This window comes from Pipistrellus kuhlii, unplaced genomic scaffold (assembly GCF_014108245.1).
Source record: "Pipistrellus kuhlii isolate mPipKuh1 unplaced genomic scaffold, mPipKuh1.p scaffold_m20_p_13, whole genome shotgun sequence".
In the NCBI taxonomy this organism is placed as follows: Eukaryota; Metazoa; Chordata; class Mammalia; order Chiroptera; family Vespertilionidae; genus Pipistrellus; species Pipistrellus kuhlii.
The window spans coordinates 17,398,745-17,425,356 of NW_023425438.1; the positions used below are offsets into that span (position 1 = coordinate 17,398,745).

Here is a 26,612-nt window from a genome sequence, read left to right on the forward strand (position 1 = left end):
TTAGGAGAAGTCTGGCATCCCCAACAGGAGATTTCTTACTTGTTATTTAAGAGCAGCCTCCAAGTCTACCTGTGTGTCCTCAAGTACATGTGTAAGGGTTTGCTTCTCCTTGTCTCTCCACACACAAGCTTCTCCCCGACATCAGTGCACAGATTCTGCCCAAATCTGTCATAGACTCTCTGGGAATATGAAATTATGTGCAAGGAGGAGGATCCCAGTCCTCAAGACACCTCTAATTTAATGTGGGGAAGATAAGACATAGTATTCCCAGAGTTCCCTGCGCCAGCAGAATGGATGGCTATCATATCTTAATTAGGAATGCTGTCACCTGCATGTTATTTGTATGACTCACAAAGCCTTAATCCAAATAGGTACGGAAAAATAAACCCATGCCATGTATTTCAGATATATTAAAATACAATAAATGTACAATAACGAACGGAATTTATTTTGAGTAGCGACAAATAGCATACTACTAGTAGTAGGGAAGATGGGTTGAGATTCTCTTTTTTTAAAATGTATTTTTATTGACTTCAGAGAGGAAGAGAGGGAGAAAGATAGAAAAATCAATGATGAGAATCATTGATCATCTGCCTCTTGTACTCCCCCTACTGGAGATCGAGCCCAAAACCTGGACGTGTGCCCTGACTGGGATTCACACCTTGACCTTCTGGTTCATAGGTTGATGCTCAACCACTGAGCCATACTGTCTGGGTGGGGTGAGATCCTTAAAGTATATTTTTTTTCATTGATTTCAGAGAGGAAGGGAGAGAGATAGAAACATCAATGATGAGAAAGAATCATTGATTGGCTGCCTCCTGTTCACCCCCTACTCGGGGCTGAGGGAGGGCGGATGGAGCCCGAAACCTGGGCATGTGCTCTTAGCAAGAATAGAACCTGGGGCCCTTAAGTCCACAGGCTGACATTCTATCCACTGAGCCAAACAGGTTAGGGCTGGGTGGGGTGAGCTTCTTAATGGCCAAAATATCACATAAACTCAGGAAAAGAAATAGGGAAAAAGGAACAGTTTTGCTATTATTACCTCAGTAATGGCACTGGCAAAGAAGTGTGTCTTCTCAAAACCCAGAATGTGTTAAAAATAAGCTGCTGGACTCGATTTCTAGAGATCCAGATGTTAGCCCTCACTCCTTCACAGTCATATCTTCTCTTGCCCTGGTTTTCTACCTACACCAGATGATGGCTAATATCCCTTTAATGAACACTTCTGGTGATCCTTTCTTTGATAAATGTATCAAGGTCCCACCCTCTCCCTGCCCTCACCCTGATTTAATTACAGTGTACATTAAATTATTCAATAATCAATGACTTTAACTTTTGTGTAAATACACTGACTTTTTTAATGGCAGCTAGTTAACAAAGCAAAAGTATTAACTCACTTTGCTAGAGTTTAGCACTACATAGTCATCAGTTTTACATCTAGGCCTAATAATCTGCCAAATTAATGTGGCATATTATTCAGTATTTATTGCAAGAAGCTTTGGTGTGGCCGTTATTTATGATGGTGAAGATCAGATCAAACGAGTATGTATTCATTGCTCTCAGCTGGCTTAAAATGCTTAGCTACGCAGCAACCAAGAGTAAGAAAATATTTCATTTATTTTTTTATGTTAATCCAGTGATAACATCTATGTATGACTTTGGTATATATAAATATCCTTTCACCTGACAAGACTTAAACCCATGTTGTTTAGGTGAGGGGGGAAAAAAAGCAGAAGAAAAATATGGGTTGTAATATCAAACCACTTCTATTATTTCTGATGTGGAAATCTTGTTTGGACATCTGAATGTTAGGACAATTATCACCTAGTAACAGCAATGAATTCAAATACAATGAACTCCAATAAAATACTAAATAATACAAGCTCTCTTCATTCAAAATTCTTGTTTAGTCATTTCAGCAAAGAGGTAAAAGAAAAAGTAAGGACATACTCAAGCTTCTATGAAGCTGCATGAATAAAGTGAATACTAGGAACAAAAATAAATCCAAGATTTGAGAAATGCTGGAAAAAGTTTTCCAAATACTATTCTTGCTTGTATCTAGCTCCATTGTACAGTTTAAATTCAGCCAATTTTTTAAAAAGTATTTGTTAAACAGTTCTTGCATGTGACATATGTTTCCAGGATACTTCTGACATTGATATGAGAGATTATACAACATTTAGAAACGAAAATGTTACTCTCCAACAAAAAAACACCATAACTCCCAAAACTCGTCCAAATTCATAAGATAGAAAAACATTTGGAAAATAGTAGCTTTTCATTTTAAAATGTTCAAATAATACACTTCAAAACAAAACAAAAAAGTGTGTCATTGTTCAAGCAAGGAGGAGGAAACAAGTTTCAATAAAATTAGATATTAAAATTAAGTCTAGAAATCATTACTTTTTCCTTTGCAGTCTCAATCTTGTTTACTCCATAATAAGTAAATTGCTTTATCCCTTCATCTGGGAAGGATAATGTTTACCCTACCAAGATGACGACAGTACCCCACTACAGTGTGCTCACCGAGCAAGGAACACATGAATACGAAGCAGCATTAAGTCTTCCTAACAAACGAGGTGTATGCAAGACTCGGTGTGCAATGCATTAATTTAGGAATTCAGTGGAGAGGCTCCTACTATATCTAGCTGATCTAAATTTGAGCTCATGATAACACTGCACAAAGCTATGGTAGATGAAAGTGATAGGCAATGCCAACAGAACAATCCCGCTGACAACACAAACTCCTCCAAGGATTCTTCCAGGCATTGTGATAGGATACATATCTCCATAGCCAACTGTAGTCATAGAGATAATCACCCACCAGCAGGCAGCAGGGATGCTGGCGAAGTCCTTGTTGGATGCTTCCAGGTCCAACCCATGTTCAAGAAGCTGAGAAAGTGCGCTGAAGATTGCCATGGCAACACAAATGAAGACAAGTAGCATAACCATCTCTCGGTAACATCGTTTGAGAGTCAAACCGAGTGTCTGAAGACCAATGAAGTGACGGGCAAGCTTAATCACCCAAAAAATCCTCATCATTCTAAGCACCCTCAAGGTGACTCCGGCCCTCTGGAGCTGAGAGTTCTCGCCCGTAAACACGGTCATCAGCACGGAGATGTAATACGGCGTGATTGCCAGCAAGTCAATGATGTTCAGGGGTCTCTTGACAAACTCACACTTGTTTTTGGAAATGATGAACCTCACGATGCACTCTGCAGTGAACCACCCTATGCAGATGGCTTCAATTATCCTGTCAAGAGAACAAAAGGAGAATTGATCACTTTATTTTTAAGCGTTGTAATAGCTCTTCTGAGTTCTTCAGATAGTACTACACTGACATGTTAATTCACTTAACTTATTCCAGAAGACATGAAGGACGGCATCACCAACACTATCAGACCCACCAGGACGTAACAGAACAACAAATATTACCGTGCAAGTGACAACTGAACCTGATGACGCTCTTATTTACATACTGCATTGCACTGTTTTTTTTCGCTTGTCACTAATACTTAACATCTCCTACTTGGCGAATTGAAAGGGAGCTTGGACTCGGCGAGCCACAATGCGAAACGGGACGTCGGTTATGAGCGAGGTCAGAGGACTCTGCCCCCCACGGAGCAGGCATACCCACGTTTTCGATCGTGTATTTCTCGGTACATTAGAGGGAACGCCAAGATCGTCTCCTACAATGTGACTCTGCCTCCTTTTCTGGCTTTGTGTGGGAGACACTCAAGCTGAGCCTGCTCCGGGGGCTTTGCAGGGAAAGGAGTGCCAGCCGCCTCCCCAGCACGGAGACTCCATCCATCCCGAGTGTCACAGCGGGGAAAGGCTGAGGAGCCAAACCATCAGCGGAGTTTTCCCAAAGACCCAACTGGCTGGTTTGTTTGTTTATGGCTATTTTATGCAACAGACATTTTAAAAATACAAGGCCGCATCTTAGCCAGAGCAGCATCTCCCAACCTTTCCACATCACTGCACACACTGCACCGAAGATAATAGTATTTACACAACGTGTCGGCCTGGAGGGGTTCTCGTCTGGAAGCCGGAAGCCACCAGCCTGGGGGGGGGGGGGCTCTGGCCACTCTCGCCCCTGACCACAGTCTCCAAGGCTGAGAAAAGGAAATCTCAGCACACCGGTCAGGAAGCCTAGATCCACAAGGACAGGTAATTCAGAGGTAATTTTTAATTAAATCGCATTTTTTAGATTCAAATTAAAAGTTATCATTATTATACCATCATTCATTTTTCTTCACATACGGTAACTCTTTTACCACCACTGACCTAGACCCAAACATCGGAAGTACAATGGAAAGAAGACACTGGAGTAGGCAAGAGGGTAAGGTCCATGGGGCAACATTTTTGGGAAGAATTCCTCCAAATGCAGGTCACAGAGCACAAGCTGTCCTGGGTGTTACTCAGGGGAATAGACACACGAAATTAATCATATTCTCCTACTGTAGGATTCACAGGGCTGTAAAGATTACTTTTATTTATTCTTTGAATAGGTAGCACATTCACATAGTTCAAATTTAAAAGGTAAAAAATGGGGGATATAAAGAAAATTCTCACTCCCACCCCATTCCCCAACCATTGTTCCCCAGTCTTCACTCCAGCGACCAAGTCCTCCGGGCACTGGTTATAACAGCAAATAGCCACTGATTACCAAGAAGCTGGGAACCCGTCCTAACTGGTTTGGCTCAGCATTGGCCTGAGGACTCAAGGGTCCCAGGTTCAATTCTGGTCAAGGGCATGTACCTTGGTTGCAGGCACATCCCTAGTTGGAGGTGTGCAGGAAGCAGCTGATTGATGTTCCACTCTCATTGATATTTCTATCTCTCTCTCTCCCTCTCCCTTACTCTCTGTAAAAAATCAAAATATATATATATATTTTAAAAAAAGAAACTGGAAACCCAAGTACATGCCTCCTATGGAGGCTATAAAAAATTACCAAAGCCCAGCAAGCGTGGCTCAGTGAATAAGCATTGATCTATGAATCAGGACGTCACGGTTCGGTTCCCAGGATTGAGTCCTGGTGTGTGGCGTGCAGGAGGCAACTGATCAATGATTCTCATTAACGTTTCTATCTCTCCCTCTCCTTTCCTCTCTGAAATCAATAAAAAAATATATTTTTAAAAAAATTACCATAAACTTGGTGGCATAAAACAACAGAAAATTACTTCCCCCTCGTTCTAGAGCCCAGACGTGCAAAATCAATACCACGAGGCCAAAATCAGGTGTTAGGAGGGCCACACGCCCTTCGGGGCTGTCGGAGAGAGTCCACTCCTTGCCTCTTCCAGCTTCTACTGGCTGTCGGCATCCCTTGGTTTACAGCCATCGCATTTCAGTCTCTGCCTCGGCGGTTCCACTGCGTCCTCCTCTCTGTCACTGTGTCACATGTCCCTTCCTCTTCTGAAGTTGTGACAGCATTTCCAGACCAATAACCCAACATAACCCCACCATCTCAAGATCCTTAATGTAATCCCATCTGCACAAGCCCTTCTGCCGTGTACAGTATGTACAGGAACATCCACTCGTTCCAGGGATTAGGACCTGCTATCTTGGGGGGCCGAGGAGGGGCATTTTTCAACCGACCACACAAAGTAAACACACGATGTCAGCGGATGAAGGCATAGCTGCCCCCACGGTTCCTCTTCTCTGCCGCTCTGCTCCCGGACCCCTTCACCCTGCGGTTGGCAGCCGCTCCCCTGTCCCCACCAGACAATCAGGAAAAGCCTCTGTGAACCTGGAGGCTTAGAAAACTGGGAGAGTGGTCAAACTTAATAGATGTGGAGAATAAGAAGCTACATCCCCCCCCCCCCCAATCTACAGTTTTAACATATATAGTACTATATTATCCCTTTCCCAGGAAACGGTCATCAAATACACCATAGGTGCCCCCTGGCCTCCACAGTTCCAGCCCCTTAGCGATCAAGAAGGTTCCATGACCAGTTCTGACAGGTGAGCCCTGAGCAAAACGGCAGAAGCTCAGAGGAGTAAGCATGGATCCCCCACCATAGCAACTGGGAGGTGTGTGTCCTAAATGGCGACAAGATGCGGCCCAAGCCCCTGAGTGTCTGCATGGAGAAGAGCCTGCCTCGGATCGAACATGGTACATGAGCAGCAGATACAGCTTTATGGTGTTAAGCCACGGAGAACTCTCGTGGGCTGCACTCCTGGGTAAGGAAGGGATGCATGCAGTCAGGTCCGCAGAGAGACTTAGGAACATTCTTCTTCCTTTGCCTATGGCTAACAGGTCTCCAGGTCTCTGGTTCCCCGGGCAGGAGCGCTGGCTCCCGCTCGGAAAGAGGACCCCACCTATCCAGTGGTAGAGTTGCATTGACCTCCTAAGGGCTCTCCCAGCAATAAAATCCTAGGATTCTATTAAATTAAGAAGAGTAGCCGAAACTGGTTTGACTCAGTGGATAGAGCATTGGCTTGCAGACAGAAAGGTCCCAGGTTCGATTCCAGTCAAGGGCATGTACATTGGTTGTGGGCACATCCCTAGTAGCGGGTGTGCAAGAGGCAGCTGATTCTCTCTCATCAATGTTTCTAACTCTCTGTCTCTCTCTCTTCCTCTTTATAAAAAAAATCAATAAAATATTTTTTTTAAAAAAAAAGAAGAGTAAAAATAATGTTAATTGTGCCAGAAATATCAGAACACTTTCTGTTTAATTATTTCTACCAGCAGCCAACGTTGCTCAGATGAAAAAAAAAAAAAGGAGGAAATCCAAATGGTGCAGAAGAATTCCTCAGGAGAGGGGATTTCAAAGTGGTGAACTCCTCCATAATGAGGCCCTCTGGGATCCTCCTGCCCACCTCCCAGTCAGATGCAGTTTCGCCAGAATTCCGTGCGAAGGAGAGGAATCAAAGAGAAACCCCAGGCATCCCTCTCTCGCCTAGGATGATGCCAAGGCAGACGCCAACAGCAAACACCACTAACCCTGCCAAGATTCCCCATGTTTCCTAGGAGCGCTCTTGCCAATGCCACCACCGACAACTGTTGGCAAAATGAGTGCTTTTTACTGAGCGCTAGTGCCAACGATTGGGCCTTCCCAAAGGTCACTTCCATAAAAAACAAAAACAAACAAACAAACAAAAACAAGTAAGAAAAACTAAAGAAGGGCCAAGACCGGTTTGGTTCATGGATAGGGCATAGACCTGTGGACTGAAGGGTCCCAAGTTCGATTCCGGTCAAGGGCATGTACATTGGTTGTGGGCACATCCCCAGTGGTAGGTGTGTAGGAGGCAGCTGACCGATGTTTCTCTCTCATTGATGTTTTTAACTCTCTATCCCTCTCTCTTCCTCTCTGTAAAAAATCAATAAAAATATATTTTAAAAAAAAGAACTAAAGAAGGTACGAGGGAACAACATACTTGTTGAAGCCCATGCCGATTCCTTTGAGGCCCAAACACGGAAGTTCAGGAATTCCTGGCTAATAAAAATATGAACCACTTATTGAGAGCTTTCATTTGGCCACGGGGCTCAAAAGCACTTCACCATCGAGTTTCATCCTTTTTGAGAAGCTGATGAAAGGCGTGTGGGCCTTACGAGCTCCATTGTACAGGGGACACAACTGAGGCTGAAAAGCTAAACATCTCTTCCAAGGCCACACAACTAAGAAACTACAGAGGCGCCTGTCATGGAACTTGACTCTACTGAGCTTTGAAGTTCCAAGGAACATATGAAAACGCTAATGATTTTATGACAGTGTGCACTGTTAATACTAAATGAAGTGTGTCAAACAGCAGCATTTTTCAACTGTCGGTTCTTAACCCACTGATGAATCAAAACTGACAATTTTCAGAAGTGAAACAGAAAATATTAGAGTGCATCGAAGTATAGATTCACAAAGCCTTGTCTCATGTAGATGTAACTATATACCAAGGTATGATATAAAATGTATTCCTGCCAAAACTGGTTTGGCTCAGTGGATAGAGCGTCAGCCTACGGACTGAAAGGTCCCGGATTCGATTCCGATCAAGGGCATGTACCTTGGTTGCGAACACATCCCCAGTGTGTGTGTGTGTGTGTGTGTGTGTGTGTGTGCAAGAGGCAGCTGATTGATGTTTCTAACTCTATCCCTCTCTCTTCCTCTCTGTAAAAAAAAAAAAAAAAAAAATCAATAAAATATATATTTTTAAAAATAAAATGTATTCCTTTCTGAGGTTCTGGAGGACCTCAGCAATGGCAATCATCAGTTACTGGAATTACTCTGATCCGTCAGGACTGAAGGTACATCTGGGAATGACTCAGAGGTTTACAAACAGGCTCCAATGAGGAACAAGTGCTTTTATTGCTAACCAAACCTTCTCCCACAACCTAACAACCTCCTCAAAAAAAAAAAAAAAAAAAAAAAAAAAGAGTAGGACAGGATACAAGAGGCCGTTAACTGTGCTGTGAGGGTCAGTCTCCCTATCTTCTCATCTTTTTCCATCAACATTTTATTATGAAAATTTTCAAACATGAAGCAAATTCATTCACATTTTAAATATAGTTGCTTATCACCTATTCATCTCTCTCTCCATCTACTAACCTATTTTATACATTTTTTAATTGATTTCAGAGAGGAAGGGAAAGGGAGAGAGAGACAGAAACATCAATGGTGAGAAAGAATCACTCATCGGCTGGCTTCCACATACACCCCGCACTAGGGATTGAGCCTGCAACCCGGGCATGTGGCCTGATCAGGAAGCGAACTGTGGCCTCCTGGTTCATAGGTCAACGCTCAGCCGCTGACCCATGCCGGCTGGCTTAATCTATTTTTTTTTTGGATGCATTTTAAAGTAAATTGCAGCCGAAACCAGTTTGGCTCAGTGGATAGAGCATTGGCCTGCGGACTGAAGGGTCCCGGGTTCAATTCCAGTCAAGGGCATGTACCTTGGTTGTAGGCACATCCCTAGTAGGGATGTGCAGGAGGCAGCTGTTCGATGTTTCTGGCTCTCTATCTCTCTCCCTTCCTCTCTGTAAAAAAATCAGTAATATATATATATATATATATATATATATATATATATATATATATATATATATTTTTTTTTTTTTTTTTTTTTTTAAGTAAATTGCAAACATCAGTGTACTTTCCTCTAAAAACTTCAGAGTACATACCATTGGCTAGTAATTGTTTCTAGATTCTTTTGATGCAAACCTTACATGCAATGAAAGCACAAACCTTAGTGTACATTCACTGAGTTTTGAAAAGTGCATAACCTCTAGAACCCAAACTCCTGTTAAGATATGAAGCATTCACATCACCCCAGAGAGTTCTCTGCCTTACTCCTCTTTGTATCTCCTGCCCTTATTTCCCAAACCCATCGGACACTTAGCGAGTGCTTAATGGGTGCCTGTCCCGCACAACGTAAGTGACTTTGACAGAACCTAAAGCCCTGGGTTAACCACAGCCACCAGAAGCCTCCTTGTTCTTATGGAACCTTTAAGGGATCATTGAAGCCTGCCATTAACTCCAAATGGATTCAAGACCAACATGTAAGACCCAAAACTATAAAACTCCTAGAAGGAAACATAAGAGGAAGACTTCATGACATTGGTTTGGCAATGATTTTTTAAAATATATTTTATTGATTTTTCACAGAGAAGAAGAGAGAGGGATAGAGAGTTAGAAACATCCATGAGAATCATCGATCAGCAGCCTCCTGCACGCGCCTCCCCTCCCCCCACTGGGATATGCCCACAACCAAGGTACATGCCCTTGACCAGAATCAAATCTGGGACCTTCCAGTCCGCAGGCCTATGCTCTATCCACTGAGCCAAACCGGTTTCGGTGGCAATGATTTCTTATTTCATTTTTCCAATGACTTCTTGTATATGACACCAAAAGGAGAGGAAGAGGGGGTGGAGTTTACTGACAATAGGCTGGGATGGGAACCAGATGGAGGGGATAAAGAGGAGGGAATGGGGGCATCTATCATACTCTCAACAATAAAAATATTTTTTTAAATGTAATTAGACTAAAAGAAACCTCATTTTTCTACTTTATTCCCTTTTATGCTGTTAAATGCTTTGCCATGTCACATATTATTTATTTAATTTAAAAAAAAATTTTTTTGAGAAAAAGTGAAAAGCATGATCAACTAGAAGAGCAATCACCATGATGGAGTTGTCAGCAGCTTGGATCAATCCCAGAAGTGCCACCACAGGAAACGTGACACCCTTTTACCCCAAACTTTCAGACTTAAAGGTACAGGCCCTTCCAATCACATTTCTCACAGACACGTACAGTGTGGTGATAGATGGTGTGATAAAAATGCCCAGCAGGCGCGGCCGCTGTAGCTCAGTGCTGAGTGGTTGAGCATGAACCCATGAATCAGGAGGTCACGGTTCCCGGTCAGGGCACATGCCTGGCTTCCAGTCTTAATCCCCAGTGGGGAGGGCATGCAGAAGGCAGCTGATCAATGATTCTCTCTCTCTCGTCATTGACATTTCTATTTCTCTCTTCCTCTCCCTTCCTCTCTCTGAAATCAATAAAAACATTTTTTAAAAATGTCCTACCAACTGCACATCAATGTTCACCTGAGTTTTCTCCACAACTGTAAATTAAATGGGAGAAAAGGCAAGTTTTGTTTTAAAACTTGATTTTTTTCAACGCACTTTAATGACCTTACAGAAAGAGGCCATACCACTCATCTTCCAATCTAGATCAATTATGAGAATAAAAACGCACATGAAGCATTTCCTCCAGTACCAAGCATCTCTTCCTATAAATTTACATGCATTCATTCAAGTCTCCCAACTGAAATGAATAGGCTTTGTTATTTCCCCCCATTTGCATGAGGAAACTGCAGCAAAGAGAATTTCCTTGCTCGTGGCACACGGCTAATAAATACATGGCAGATTAATAATATATACTCATTGATTATATAATACACTAAACCCTGGCTGGGATTTATGTCTTCCTTGTAGTTGTAATCAAGCTGTTATTTTATGCTCCTTGCTTGATATATTTGGTTTGTTCACGGCCCTACGTGGATGGCCATTTCTTAAGGATAGATATGTGCAGGATGAGGACACTGGGGAATAGAAAGGTCACCCTTCCACCATGGAGGACTGGCTGCGAGGACTCGGGAGTTTCTGCGGGGCTGCTATTATTCTGCAGGCTCTCTCCTCCCTATAGCCATCTCTATGCGGCTGTGCTTGCTTTTCTCACGGTCAGGAGAAACCTGACAGGAACATATAGCTCTCCCCCTTGCCTGGGCGAATGGAGCTCTACCTCCTGGCTGCATAGCGGGTTCTCTTCTGATCTCTGTTTCAGCAACACAGATCCACATGATTTCTTAATGGATAAACAGGGACCGATGACCCTCTGCAGAGAAACTACCAAGTTCTTTAAATATTTTTTTAATTGATTTTTTAGAGAAGAAGGGAGAGAGAGAGCTAGAAACGTCGATGAGAGAGAAACATCGACCAGCTGCCTCCTGCACATCCCCACCAGGAATGTGCCCACAACCAACGTACATGCCCCTGACCAGAATCGAACCTGGGACCCTTCAGTCCGCAGACCGACGCTCTACCATTGAGCCAAACCGGTTTCGGTCAAGTTCTTGACTGTACATCCAAGGACCACAACACTTGCTCTGCCAAGGCAGCGGCCACTCATACAAACAGCCTTTAACACTGTCCTACACTAGAGACTGAGAAGAGTAGAGGATCTACCTAAGACGTAGTTACAAACCCAGACACCCAAAATGAGGAGACAAAAAAACCACCCCCATTGAAAGGACGAGAGAATTCTCCAGAAGAAGAAGGGATGAATGAAGCAGAGATAAGAAATTTATCTGAAACAGAGTTCAGAATAATGATGGTAAAGATGCTCAACAGCATGAAAAAAGATATAGTAACGATGAAAAAAAAACAGACTGAGATAAAGAATGACATAACACAAAGAGCACATTGGAAGGAATGCACAGCAGAACAGGGGAAGCTGAGGATCTAACCATTGAATTAGAAGACAGAGTTGAAAACATCACTCAATCAGAGAACCAAAAAGAAGAACAATTAAAAAACTGGAAATACCAGCACAAGTAAAGTCATGAAAGAGCTGGGTAAATCTGAGGTAGCGAAAGCAATTACATTTTAAAAGTAAAAAAAAAGAAAGAAAAAAGCCTAAGGAAGGGAGCAGGTGATAAAGATAATAAAGATGGAAAGGTAAATTGGAGCCTGAAGTTGATTTGATGGCAATAATCATGGGTACCATTTATTGAAATAACTGCTTTTGAGGCTGATGCTTTAAATATATACCGTGTCATATTTATAGGCACATATGTACCCTGAAGAAAAACCAGGTTATTGTTAACAGTGGTTGTTCAAAGAGAAGGAGGAAGATTAACAGGTAGAGCATTGTAAAGGTAGGAATCCTTTTTTTTTTTTTTTTTTTTTTTTTTTTTTTTTTTTTTTTTAAGGATAAGCATCTATGAATAGTAGATTTTTCCACAATTGGAATGTATTCAAGTATTAACTATGTGGTTTTTAAAATAACTTTCAATTAAAAAAATAAATAAAATAAAATAACTTTCAATTTTTAAAATTGCTTTTTACAGAGAGAGGAAGGGAAAGGGAGAAAGAGAAACATCGATGTGAGAGCATAACATTGACTGACTGCCTCTAATACAGACCCTACTGTAATCAAGCCTGCAACTAGGGCATGTGCCCTGACTGGGAATCAAACCAGCAATCCCCAGGTGAATGGGACAACACTCAGCCAACAGAGTCACACCAGCCAGGGCAAAAAAAATAACCTTTAAGTATATATTATTATTACTCTTCAGGGCCCACAAGTTGGTCACCACTATTCATTATCCCCTAACTTATCAACAAGCTCCAGGCGAAGCCAGTGGCATAAGCTGGGGTGCTGGGTTGGCAGCACGAACATTTCTGCTGGGGGAGAACCTGTCAACAGGTCTGGTTAGGGGACTACTAAAAAATTCAAACACGAAAATAAAGGACAGCACAGAGCAGTGATCCTGGGGAAAGGAGACGAGGGGCCAGGTCAGAAAAGGGACCCTGGCAGAAAAGAATCATGGTGCTCAGAGGACATGGAGCCTTGCTGGGCTGCCAAGGGAGGTGTGCAGGGGTTACGGCTGGGTGTGTACACTGAAGCCTCGGGGGGAAAGCGGGTGGGTTTTGAGAGTCGAGTTACAGCTTTCAAGGCAAAGGGAACCCATTAGATTTGGTGACAGGTGGGTTCATTTACTCAATCCGCATTTCTCGAAGAGGTTCCTGTGTGCCAGGCCGTATTGCCAGGTCGGCCAGCAGCGAAGAGGCCAAGGGTACTGTGGGAATAGGCATGAGGCAGAAGTTTGTGGGATTGCTGGAAGGTGTGAACAGTCAGGAGGCTATGGCATGGGCAACAAAAATGGGCGGTCCCAACTGGTGGAGTGGAATGAATGGAATGGAATGGAATGGAATGGAATGGAATGGAATGGAATGAAATGAAATGGAATGGAATGGAATGAAATGAAATGAAATGAAATGAAATGAAATGAAATGAAATGAAATGAAATGAAATGAAATGAAATGAAATGAAATGAAATGAAATGAAATGAAATGGAATGGAATGAAATGGTGACACATAGAAGCCAGAAGCCTTCACCAAGACCCTGCCACTAGCTGAGAGCAGCCCAGAGCCATGGGTACAAGGATGCAAGCAGACACCCAGCACTCAATAGACATTCCTCGCCACTTCACACCTCCCTGGGAGATGCGAGGGTCTGAGGGAACCAGACAGACACCGCCCCGCCCCCCCCCCCGCCCCCACCCCCACCCCAGGCTATCCCTAAACCAAAAGGCACGTGAAGAAAGGAAAACTACTAGAAAGACCTTGTCACAAGAGATGGCCACTCTGCACCATTCTCTTTCCTTAGCAGCATCTTTTCGGAGTGAAATTACATAAAGAATTGCATCAGTCCCATACTCCAGTGTTCTGAACCATCCTCTTTTCTTAGCAGCCTCTTTTCTTCAGAGTGAAATTACATAAAGGATGTCACCAGCCCCATACTCCAGTGTTCATGTGTATTCCCCTCTCATCGGGGACTCTGGCTTTGGGCTGGCTGGGAGGAAGCCATGCGTGGTTCTGTGTGTGACTCACATGAGGCTCTCAAAGTCAAAGCCATCGGAGTAGCTTCTCTTCACCAGATGTTGAGAAATTTGGTTTTAGAAGGCTACCATCTTCTAGGTGGACATACACATACATAGGAGAGATGAGTCCCAAAATCTGTGGCTCGGACTGTCCCTTCTAAAAACTTCCCAGAGAGAAGAGCAACGGAAACCCTGACCCATCAGCATCTGCCGGCCATTTACGAGAGGTGCTCTGATCGTGCACTCTCCACTCCAGGGGAGCCCCCCTTCCTCCTGCAGGGGCAGTGACCTCCCCCAGCACCTTCGCCACTGCCCCAAACTGACACGAATTCATGTAAATAATGCTCCGAGGAAATCAATCTCTTTGTGAGAATTAATCTGTTCCCAGGTATGACTATCAGACGGGTTCTACTCTCTGTTCACTTAAGTGGCAATTCGTTAGTGAAAGAATTAAGAAACTAGAAGGAATATCAATAGACCATCCTCCAGCCCTGGCTGGTGTTGCTCAGCTGGTGGAGCATCATTCGTGCACCGACAGGTTGCCTGTTCAATTCCTGTTCAGGACACATGCCTGGGTTACAGGTTCAATCCCTGGTCAGAGTGTACAGGCTCCAACTGATCAATGTTTTTCTCTCTCTCTCCCTCCTTTCCTCCCTATCTCCCTCTCCCTTTCTTTTCCTTTCTAAAATCAGTACAAACATATTTATTTTATTTTTGGTGAGGCTTTTGTTGTTAAATATATTTTTATTGTTGATAGTATTACAGATATCTCCCATTAGTACAAACATAGTTTTTAAAAAGACTTTTTTAAAAAGAGAAAGAAATGGCAAAGATTTGGGCAACAGTACTCTTATTCACTACTGGTGAGAAAGGAAACCAGTACAATTACTCTGCAGGTGGCCTGAGCATTTAGCACCATTCAGGAGAGGCGCTCATACCTTTCCACAGAGCACCTCCAGTGGTAAGAGATACATCAAAGACACTTTCTGCTAAGTACACTGAGACATGAACAGAGCTATTCATTGCAGCACTACATAATAGCAAATTTTCCACTGACAGGAGAACAAATAAATCAATGCTTATTATATTATAGTTCAAATGAAAGGGCTATTGGTACAGATGCCGACATGCACAAATCTCAAAAACACAAAGTTGAGCCAAAATTCCACTGATGATACCATTTTACAAAACTGGTTTTAACTAACAAAACAACCCTACAATGTATGTGCAGATACATACATGTATATGCAAGCATGCATAAAAACTATTGTTAAACATGTGGAAATAAACATCAAAGTCAGGAAGGTGGCTATTTCTGTGGAAAAGGAAGATATTTCACTGGGAGAGAAGCTGAACTAAACTGTATTTTTAAATCTCTGATTTCTTGTGTGCAGGCACACAGGTGTTCATTGTACTAGAATCTATATTTCTTACATGCCTGAAAGACTTTGTGATGGCTTTATGAAAAATTTCCTCTCCTACCTTCGCAGACTATGTGTTTCTTTTATTTCACAGATTGATTTGTTCTGCTTCTTACGTTTTTGGTAGTTGTAATCAAGGAAAACACATTTTGACTGGCATAAGGAATTCTACTCTTTTTTTTTAATGCTTAAGTTTTGCTTTATTTGTGAGGGGAGATGACTTTGATTTTAATAGTCTCATAATTGGAAAAAAATTCCTCAGAGTATTAGCTGTAATACCTTAAAACACCAAAATTTAAATATATTAGACAGATTAATTGAGGAAGAGGGACAAATTATCTTAAAAGCCTTTTGTACCTTGTACTGTTACCCAGTAAAACTTTATTTTTATCTTTATAGAGACTGGAAAATTCTGGCTCTTTCATTTACTTGTTCTTCAATGACATGTGTAAAAATAACTATCAATTAAATTCAATGTGATCCTTAATTTAGTGCTTGGGATGCAAGTCAAAGTCCCCACACATCACACTCCAAGGCTGAGTTACTGCCGCACAGAAAGCAATGGAGCTTTAGACAAGCACACAAGCTCCAGAAACAGCCTCACGCAACTCTGCCGTTCTGTGACCCACAGTAAGTCACCTGACCTCTCCACGGTCTTACCTGTCACCTGACAGACTAATAACCTCAGAATGCTTTGTCTAAAGAAGTCAACTCATGTGTTGCTGGTTATATAGCAGGGAACTCTGTGATATTTATTTCACCTGCTCCCATCTCCTGCACACAAGGAAATACGCACATATGCAAAGGGGCTCACGAGAATACACGCAGACTAGTCACCCTGCTTCAGTTTCCTTTAAAGTGACACACATGAAAATGTTTGTTTTCCTTCAAAACATCTGACATCAGCTCTGACTGGTTTGGCTCAGTGAATAGAGCATCGGCCCGCGGACTGACAGGTCCCAGGTTCGATTCCTGTCAAGGGCACGTACCTTGGTTGTAAGCACATCCCCATTGGGGGAGTGTGCAGGAGGCAGCTGGTCGATGTTTCTCTCTCATCGATGTTTCTAACTCTCTACCCCTCTTCCTTCCCCTCTGTAAAAAAAAAAAAATCAATTTTATATATATATATTTGGCTCAATGGATAGAATGTCGGCTTGGGGACTGAAGGGTCCCGGGTTCGATTCGGTCAGGGGCGTGTACCTTGGTTGCAGGCATATCCCCAGTAGGGGGTGTGCAAGAGGCAGCTGATCGATGACTCTCTCTCATTGATGTTTCTAACTCTCTCTCTCTCTCCCTTCCTCTCTGTACAAAATCAATAAAATATTTTTTAAAATAATATATTATATATTTAAATCTTATATATTTAAATCTTACATCATATCATACAACCATATACTTGGTGACCATAAATTAATGCACATTAATAGTAAATAAATAAATGGGTGGATAAAGTCCAAATTTAATGTTGCTCCCAGGCATTTCAGCATTGTTAGTCAGGGTTTAAATGCTTCCTTGGCACCCTGTGTGAAGGTAAAGTCACTGTGTCACTTGGGTGGCTATTGCCCTGCCTGACACCCCCTCTTGAGCATCTCATGACACTTCATGACACTATAGCAATTTGGCCCCCCAAAACCATCCTAGCAGCTGTTTCTGCCTCTAGCCCACTTGAACACAGGGGTCCCCAAACTTTTGGCTCACATGACCCCTGAGTGTGATCATTGTATTGTTAGATGGGGTGATGTCCAGACTTTTAGAAATGCTTAAGTACTCAGAAATGAAGGGTCAAGATGCTTGTAACCAACTCCTAAATTTTTCAACAGTGTAGTAATAATTGTAGGTAGACAAATAGAACAAATGAATAATAATTATGATTATACTAGTGGCCCGGTGCACAGATTTGTGCACATTGAAAGGAAATTAATTAGAAGAAATAATTTAATATTTAGTTGGCCTTCAGATACATTTTGTTGACGATGCCAGCTCCTTTCAGCTTCAGAGGTACATTGTGCCAATAGCTGGTCTTCAGACATATTCTGTCCACAATTCCGCTTTCTTTCTTTCAGCTTCAGAACGTCAACAAAAACAACCAAATTCACGCTCAGCAATGACAGGTCGAAACATGTGTGCGATTGGCACCAGCAAGAGCTTTATATGTATTGCACATGCATGAGTCAACGTTTATTTTTAAATTGCCAGTGCATGTCATAGGTACCGGCCAGTCAGACAGATGGATGGTTGGACAGACGGATGGTCAGTCACTTAACCTTTTCTATAGAGAGATTATGATAGATGATAGAACAAATGAGAACAACGGATGAATCTGGGTGAAAGATATAAGGCTGTTCATTGTATTTTTCTTGCAACTTTCCTATAGGTTTGGTATTTATACAATTAAAAATTGGGGGGAAATTATTTGTAATGATTTATCTACTGTGAAATCAATTACGTTCTTCCAACTTGTTAAAAGCACAAATTGACAATCAACTAATTTGCAATCAAATTTGTTGCCCATAATTAGAATCATCTACTTTCTCACTTCCTGCGAGGTACTGCATGATAAAAACAACACTTAGACCAAGACTTACCCAGTGACTGCTAAATATACCAGTTACTCTTCTACTCTGGGCACCAGTTCTAAATATTAGAAAAAGTTGGGGTATTAAAATATTTCAGTTCATCTTTGTCAACACAACGTTTTAAATTAAATATGTGTTTCTTATCATGTGCTTTCAATATATTTTCATCAAAACCTTGGAACTGCACATCTAGCTTATTCAGCTTGTGGGAAAATGCTCACCATGTAATTATGCAAAGTCAATCCTCACTGTGAAACCAATCATTCAAATTAGATGTATTTTCTTAAGAAATAGACTGATTTATTTTTTTTCCCATTCAAATGAAGTGTAAATAGTACATTTCCCTGTGACAAACCTTCTCACGTTTGAATTGTACCACACATAGGGAAAGAGAGGGCGACAGGGGTAGGGGGAGAAGAGAGAACTGAAAAAAAAAAAAGAAAAAAAAAGATGATTGATATAAAAAAGGAAAAAAGACAAGAAGGCAGTATTGGATTATCATTTCGAAAAGAAAGAAGAGATAATTGAGCATTGTCATGACTGCTGCCTAAATGAAATAAGGTACTTCTGGAAACTTTCTCACAGATCTTACTGAGTCTCTCAGTATTTCTTACCAAAGTTCTCTTCGTTTTGCTGTCAAATGACTCTGTCTCAGAGAATGGTAGAGGCATTATTATTATTTTTAATATTTTGAGTGGTCTCTTTTGGTAGCATCCATAGGTTTTGACTTAGTAAGACTCAGGATGGTAAGAGGAATGCTCTTTTTAAAACCTCAGAAGGAGTTGTGAGAGAATATTGCCTCACCACAGGCATGTTCTCAAGTAGTCTGGCTTTAGGAAAGTGAACATATTGAAGTGGACGGCTTGGAAACTGGTGCCTTTAAAATCGTGGTTCTCAGACGTTTTGCCCTCGGGTGATCCCTTTACACTTAAATATTGCTGAGGTCCCCAAGAGCTTTTGTTTTTCTGTAGGTTATCTTTATCAATAGTTACCATGTTAGATATTAAAACTAGCAATTTAGCTCTAGCCAGTTTGGCTCAATGGACAGAGCGTCGGCCTGCAGACTGTAGGGTCCTGAGTTCGATTCCAGTCAAGGGTTCATACCTGGGTTGCAAGCTCGATCCCCAGTCAGGGGCGTGCAGGAGGCAGCCAATCAATGATGATTCTCATCATTGATGTTTCCGTTTCTCTCTCCCTTCCTCTCCGAAATTAAAAATAAATAAATTTAATTAAATATATATATATATACTAACAAATTTTAAAGTATTTATTTATTCAACTTAAAACAACAAATATATTATATACATATGCCATATTTTTATGAGAAATAAGTATATTTCCCACACACCAAAAAAGTGAGTAAAGATAATCTTTTACCTTTCTGCAATTCTCACTGATGTCTGGCTTCATGTAGGAAGCTGAATTATCCTATCTGTTTCCACATATAATATGCTGTGCTATGATATTTTAAAGTATGTAAAAAGAATTTAGCCTCACAAAAACAAGGTAATTGAAAAAGGGAAGAACCACGTTCATAGCCTTTTCTGATAAATGTGGATATACTTTTTTAGACCATACCAAAACTCATAAAGTATTAGTTTCTTAAAGGTTGGTAGCAATGTGGAAACTGAAATCACATCAATGAACTTTTAAAGCCCAGGGTCCCTCTGACAGACTGGATCTTCTGCCCTCACATTGGTTTGTAACATCCAGTATTAGTCATTCAGGATGGCTATTGAATGATGGATGCAGACCTTCCGACGTTAACACATTTCATCCTATGATATTTTACAAGCCACAATGATTCATAGCATCACCAATCACATAGGAAACGTTGTTAAGGACTGGGAAGCTGGCAAGCATGCAATGGCAGAGTCAAGTTTTTTAAATGTCTATGTCTTACTTGAAATCTCAAGTTTTATCATTGGCAACCAATACTGTCCGTTGTTTTTCTGGAAGTGACAGATTCACCTAGTTCACTTACGAGATGTCTGCTCTATACTCCGGTCTAAATAACCACAGTTTGTCTGTCATCCTTTCAAATGAAAATGGTGCTTCATGCAAAAGCTGCCAGTTTAGCTTGCACCTCACCCAATGGCACCCAGAGCTTTCCCTCGAAACAGCCTCAGTAGTTCTGTCTGCAGCAGAAGCGCTTTCTGCAACTTCCCACTTCATCACTCAGAAGGTTTTGCGATATATAGTTAGAAGTCAGGGTGTGATACAATGAACAGTTTTGATGGCTTTGACAAGGCATTCTTAGGCGAAACTTTTTTTTTTTTTTTTAACTGTAAGTGGTGGTGGAGAATACAACTCTGAACACAACTTAGTGCCTTTGCCACGTCCACTGTGTGGCTGTGCCTGGCACTGGGAAAGCAGTGTAGACTTGGATGAGGCTATACACCAGAAGCCCTTCCATGACACCCACCCACGGTTGCCCTGCGCCCACACCTGTGCTCTCCCCGTACAGCTGCATCATCTCACCTTACCCTCATTCGGGATGCTTTCCCTTCCTCCCAATGTACAGGAAGCTGCTAGAGAGGGAGGGCAAAGACTGTCTTGGTTATAGAACCTCAAGACGTTATTCGTGTGTTAGTAAATACGACTCGCTTCCTACTTTTAAATGAACTTCCCGTTTTATTTCCTATAAAATCATAAACGTTTAAATGTTAGAAAAAACGCACTCCCCAATTTAATAGGACCTATCTGATGAATCCCAGTTTTGATGATCCATCCCGTCCCACCCACCTCTCACATTTAACAATTCAGAGTGGACAGGTAACTCTAAACCTGTCATCTGAAATCAATACAGTGCCTGATTTATAAGCACTTGATTTCCCACACCAACCATAAAGATTAATAAAAGCCTCCGCTCACCATGACTGAACAGCACAATGGGGTTAGGGAAGGTTCTTGGGGAAAATAGAACAATCTGCGTCAGCGTGGGCCTCACTGAGACCCAAAGGCAGAGACTGGGGCATCAAGCTGGTGAGCAGACAAGGATTAGTAATCAAATCCCGGATCCTCGGTTCTCAAAACAGAGGTACTGTCACTATCCCTATTCTACAAATAAAGAAACTCAGGCTCAGAAAGGCATGTGCCTGAGGGAGCACAGCTGGGAAGGGCCAGAGCCCGGTGACAGACCATTATACACCAGGAGGGGGGGGGGGGGGGGGGGGACGACGACTCACACACACACACACACACACACACACACACACACACACACACACACGACACTCTTCCCCTGCGAAGAACCAGATGTTGTAAGCTTTGCAGGCCATTCCGTCTCTGTTGCGACTATTCAACACTGCGGAAGTTGCGGGAAAGCTGCCACCGACGGTATATAAATGAATTAGCGTGGCTAGGCTCCAGTGGAACTCTATTTATGGGACACGAAAATTTGAATGTCAGATAATTTTCACAAGTCATAAAACGGTATTCTTCTTTTGTTTCTTGGGTGGGTGTGTTGTTGTTTTTTTTCTTCTTCTTCTTCTTCTTCTTCACCATTTAAAAATGGTTTTTACATTCTTAGCTCAGGGGCTGCACAGAAACAGGCAGAGCATCTGAACTGTATCAGACCATGGTCTCTGGACCACCCACCAGTCCTGCCACATCAGGGTGTGAGCGACAAGTAGGGACCCGAGTCATGGAATGATGTAAAAAATAAGATAAAAATGAAAATGTCAGAGGCAAACTTGGACGATTACAATAGGATCTTTTAGGGTCTTTACCCAGAAAATGAAGGGGAGCTGCCACCACCAGCTGCCTGTCCCCAGGACCCGAGGCAGCCCGGGGAGCGTCAGGGTGACACGGTGCCCTAAGGACATCCCTGGTTCCAGGCCAGCCTCCACACCACCACCGTGATCTTTCTTTCTTTTTTTTTTTTTTAAATATATTTTACTGATTTTTTACAAAGAAGGGAGAGAGAGAGAGAGACTAGAAGAAGGGAGAGAGAGAGAGAGAGCTAGAAATGTAACATCGACCAGCTGCCTCCTGCACACCCCCTACCGGGGATGTGCCGGCAACCAAGGCACATGCCCTTGACCGGAATCGAACCCGGGACCTTTCAGTCCGCAGACCGATGCTCTACCACTGAGCCAAACCGGTTTTGGCCACCACCGTGATCTTTCAAAATTAAGTCAAATGATGTCTTCTGCTTAAGCCCACATTCATATGCAAATCCAAAGTACTTAACATTTTCTCTTTTAAAAAAGACTATAAAAAATAAACCCTTTTAGCTGAAGCTGGTTTGGCTCAGTGGATAGAGCGTCGGTCTGCGGACTGAAGGGTCCCAGGTTCAATTCCGGTCAAGGGCATGTGCATTGGTTGCGGGCACATCCCTAGTAGGGATAGTGCAAGAGGCAGCTGGTCGATGTTTCTCTCTCATCGACGCTTTCTAGCTCTCTGCCTCTCTCCCTTCCTCTCTGTAAGAAAAAAATCAATAAAATATATTTTAAAAATAAATAAATAAATAAAAATAAACCCTTTTAGTTGGTGTGTCTCGAAGACAAGATCTACTTCCCCCCACCTGGCCCCCAGTTCCCCACCACTTGCTTCCTTGCTATGAGATCAGCAGCCCACCCAACTCAGGGGGTGGCACCCTGTGCCCGGAACTCTCTCGCCCAGATATCTTCCCAGGCACCTCCTGCAGCCCTCTGGCCCTTGTATCCCCGTGACAGGCAGGCCTTTCCTGACCAGGGCTCATCCTTACTCTGGAAACCCCTTTTTCTGCTTTATTTCTTCATGCCATTTATCTCCACGTACGATATATTTATTTATTAGAGTAGCTGGTTCTTGAGGGCAGGGGCTCTGTTTTGTTCACTGCCATATCCCTAGCACCTAAAAAAAAAGAGGACGTGGTATATATGCACAGTGGAATACTACTCAGCCATGAGGAAGGATGAAATAGTGTCATTTACAACAACATGGAAGGGTTTGGAGAACGCCGTGTCTGAAATAAGTCAGACAGAAAAAGCTAAGAGCCATACGATTTCCCTCATAGGTGGGATATAAAACTGAAACCTAGGAGCACAAACAGCAGTGAGGTGGTTGCCAGGGGATGGGGGGAGAAGAGGGTCCTCATATGAGGTGACAGGAGAAGCCTTGACTTTGGGTGGTGGACATACGGTGCTATGTACAGATCTTGTAACTGACAAATCCACACAGGAAACCTGTGTGTTCTTGTTGGCCAATGCCACCCCGATAAAATTTAATTTAAAAAATAAAGAAGATGTATTAAATAATTCTATGTGTAAACAAGCATATTCATCGATAGTGTGAGATAAGGACACATTTTAGGGTTTAGTGACTCAGAAAGGGGCAAGAAAGAGCCTGTGTGCTGGTGGTGATTTAGTTCTGTGTGTGAGCCCGGATGTGTTTACCAAAATTCATTCAGCTGTACCCTTACGTGTGCATGCTCCTATAATTTATGTCAATAAAAGTTTACTAAGCCGAAACCGGTTTGGCTCAATGGATAGAGCGTCGGCTTGGGGACTGAAGGGCCCCGGGTTCGATTCCAGTCAAGGGCATGTGCCTTGGTTGTGGGCATATCCCCAGTGGGGAGTGTGCAAGAGGCGGCTGATCGATGACTCTCTCTCAGCGATGTTTCTAACTATCTCTCTCCCTTCCTCTCTGTACAAAATCAATAAAATATATTTAAAAAAAAAAAAGTTTACTAAAAAAACAAACAAACAAAAAAACAACAACATAGTCTCAGATATTTAGTAATCGCTCAATAAATGTTAGTTGAACTTAATGAATAAATGACTGGGGGGCAGGCATAAAACCAATTTCAATTGAGTTCTTAGGTTGAAGACAGTTTATGAGTTGTCTCCTATCAAAAATGAAGATGCTGCTGTATTCGCATGGGTATTTTCTCATGTATAATCCACTTAAAAATATATATATGTGGAGCCAGTGGTTGAGCGTCGATCTATGGACCAGGGGGTCACGGTTTGATTCCAAGTCAGGGCCTATGCCTGGGTTGTGGGCTCCATCCCCACTGTGGAGCGTGCAGGAGGCAGCCGACCAGTGATTCTCTCTCAGCATTGATGTTTCCATCTCTCTCTTCCTCTCTCTCCCTCTCTGAAACTTAAACAAATAAATAAACACCTATCCATGTTCAAGTGCCCATCCATTGAACTATGTGTTGTGAAGCACATAATTTCCTTTCTCAAGAGCTAAGATATAATCATATGCAATCTGAAGAAAAGACAGACAGTGAGACAGGAAAAGACAAAGACCTAAGGAAGTTTAGCTTCCTATTGAGGGCTCATTCTTCATCCTTTCATTTGACCCTCAGTATGCTACCACCACTTACCAGGCGACAGGACAGGCCCAGAGAAGGGCAGTGAATTAAATGTCCAGGGAAGTCTCCGAACTTCGATTTCTGGGTTCTTTCCATCAGAGCCTTTTCCTTTTATATCTTTTTTTTTTTTTTTTTTTTTTTTGTCTGATAAAGTTAGATGGTTGCCTCAATTGTATACCTCCTTTTGCAAGTAAAAGCAAAAGTTGACGACTCCTTGAAACTCTTAAGCTAAGAAAATCTTACATATGCATAACTATTCCAAACACTCCAACAAAACGAACCAGCTCACAAATTAATAATTCAAACAAATGTTTTGCCTTTTGCTTTGTCAGATTCACCTGCCCATCCCTTTATTAGCCATTCATGTAAACATTTTATACTCCTTCAAACACACCACCAAACCATTATGTTTAAGACAGTATGGGTGGTGATGGCTATACAGCTCCATGAATATACAAAAAGCCACTGACTTGTGCACTTTAAAATGAGAGCTCGGTGGTATGTGAATTATATCTCAAAAAAGCTGTTATATTTTTTAAAAGGTTATTTCCAAATGTTTGGCATTAAAATATTAGTAATATTAGTATCCTATTCAGTATTAATTGCATGATTACAATGGCTATTATCTATAATAATACAAGCATAATATGCTAATTAGACCAGATGTCCTTCCAGATGACCTTAAAGATGAAGCTGGTTTATCAGTTTAAAAAATATGTTTTTATTGGTTTTTAGAGAGAGGGGAAGGAAAAGGGATAGAGCAATAGAAACATCAGTGAGAGAAGAACATCATTGATTGGTTGCCTCCTGCATGTCCCCTACCAATCAATGATGTTCCTCTCTCATCGATGTTTCTATTGCTCTATCCCTCTCCCCTCCCCTCCCCTCTCTCTAAAAATCAATAAAAAACGTATTTTTAAACTGATAAATGAGATTATAGAATGATCCCAGTTATACATTCTTTTAAGTCTACATAATATGTAAATATAATTATACTAGTCACCCAGTGCACAAATTCATGCACATTGAAAGAAAATTAATTAGAAGAAATATTTTACTATTGCTATTCACCCTTCCTCTATAATATAGTGTCAACCAAATTCCCGACCAACAATGACAGATAGAAACACACGTGTGTAATTGGCACCAGCAAGAGCTTTATATGTATCCTGAATGTGCTAGTCAACTTAGCCTTTTATAGATATAAACTTGCTTAATTAAACCTGCTTTCTGATATAGCCAAACTTTTTCCAGCCCAATGAAGCACCCACCTTCTTTTTCAGGTAATTGTTAGCAGCACAGCAGTAAATATCAACACTAAGCAGATTATTACTGTAGATCACACAGGGAGACCAAAGGGTAAAATGTTTAACTGCAGCAGTGTTTGACTATTTATCTGCGCAGTGAGAAAACCTGAAGTCATTTTCAAGGTCTACCATTTCTTCTTTTCAGTAAGGTCAAGTTTCTAAGCTTTCTAAATTTTCATTTTCCAGCTAATGAAAAGAAAATAGGATTCCACTGAGTTTTCTATCTACCTACTCCAGGACTTCTATGAGGATCAAATGAGATGAGGCACGTGAAATGCTTCATAGACATTTGGTTATAGTGTGAAATGCTTCCACCTGGCTATAAAGCAAGTTGTGTTCCTGGGCTGAAGAAACTGCATGGAGGCTAGCTGATAAGGGAGAGGAAGGCTGATGTTGCTACATGATGTGATGTTATTACCCGGATGGACACTTAGCACATTAGCCTTTTCTATACAAAGATATGCAGATGTGTGAAAGAGTGTGTATGTTTGTACGTGCATAGAAAATTTCTGGAAGAATATTCAGAAACTGGGGAATGGGAGTGAGAAGAAAGGAGTATGTTTACTCTTCACTTCATCACCCTTAGAACAATACTTTTTTTCCAATGAGCAAAGTTTTCATTTTTTTTTTTTAAATCAAGAGAAAAATGTTGACGATGACTTGCCTACTAAAAGAGAGGGGGGAAAAACACCCTGATTAAAGAAAGGGAATTGACAAAAGAAAGCTTGCACGGAACTCTGAAATTGGCAGCAGCTAGAAAAAAATCTATCGGCATATTAAAAGAAACAGTCCACTGTGAAAGAATAGAATTTAACTGAGGTCTGGGTTATGTTCAATACTATCAGAGATCTTTTAATTACTGGCTTCTGAAAATATCCACCTTATCTGCAAAGTAAAAATCTCTAA

General features: G+C 41.8%; 1 protein-coding gene across 2 annotated transcripts in view; it reads right to left on the reverse strand.

Annotated features, from left to right (window-relative positions):
• Nucleotides 1-2,099: 2,099 nt before the first annotated feature.
• KCNG3 (potassium voltage-gated channel modifier subfamily G member 3) overlaps nucleotides 2,100-26,612 on the reverse strand; it is a 32,717-nt gene continuing 8,204 nt past the window's right edge. For both annotated transcript variants that reach the window (XM_036435150.2, XM_036435151.2), the window contains exon 2: nucleotides 2,100-3,253. In XM_036435150.2, the coding sequence (XP_036291043.1) occupies nucleotides 2,608-3,253 (646 nt within the window). In that variant the 3' untranslated portion in view covers nucleotides 2,100-2,607. The remainder of the gene's footprint in view (nucleotides 3,254-26,612) is intronic.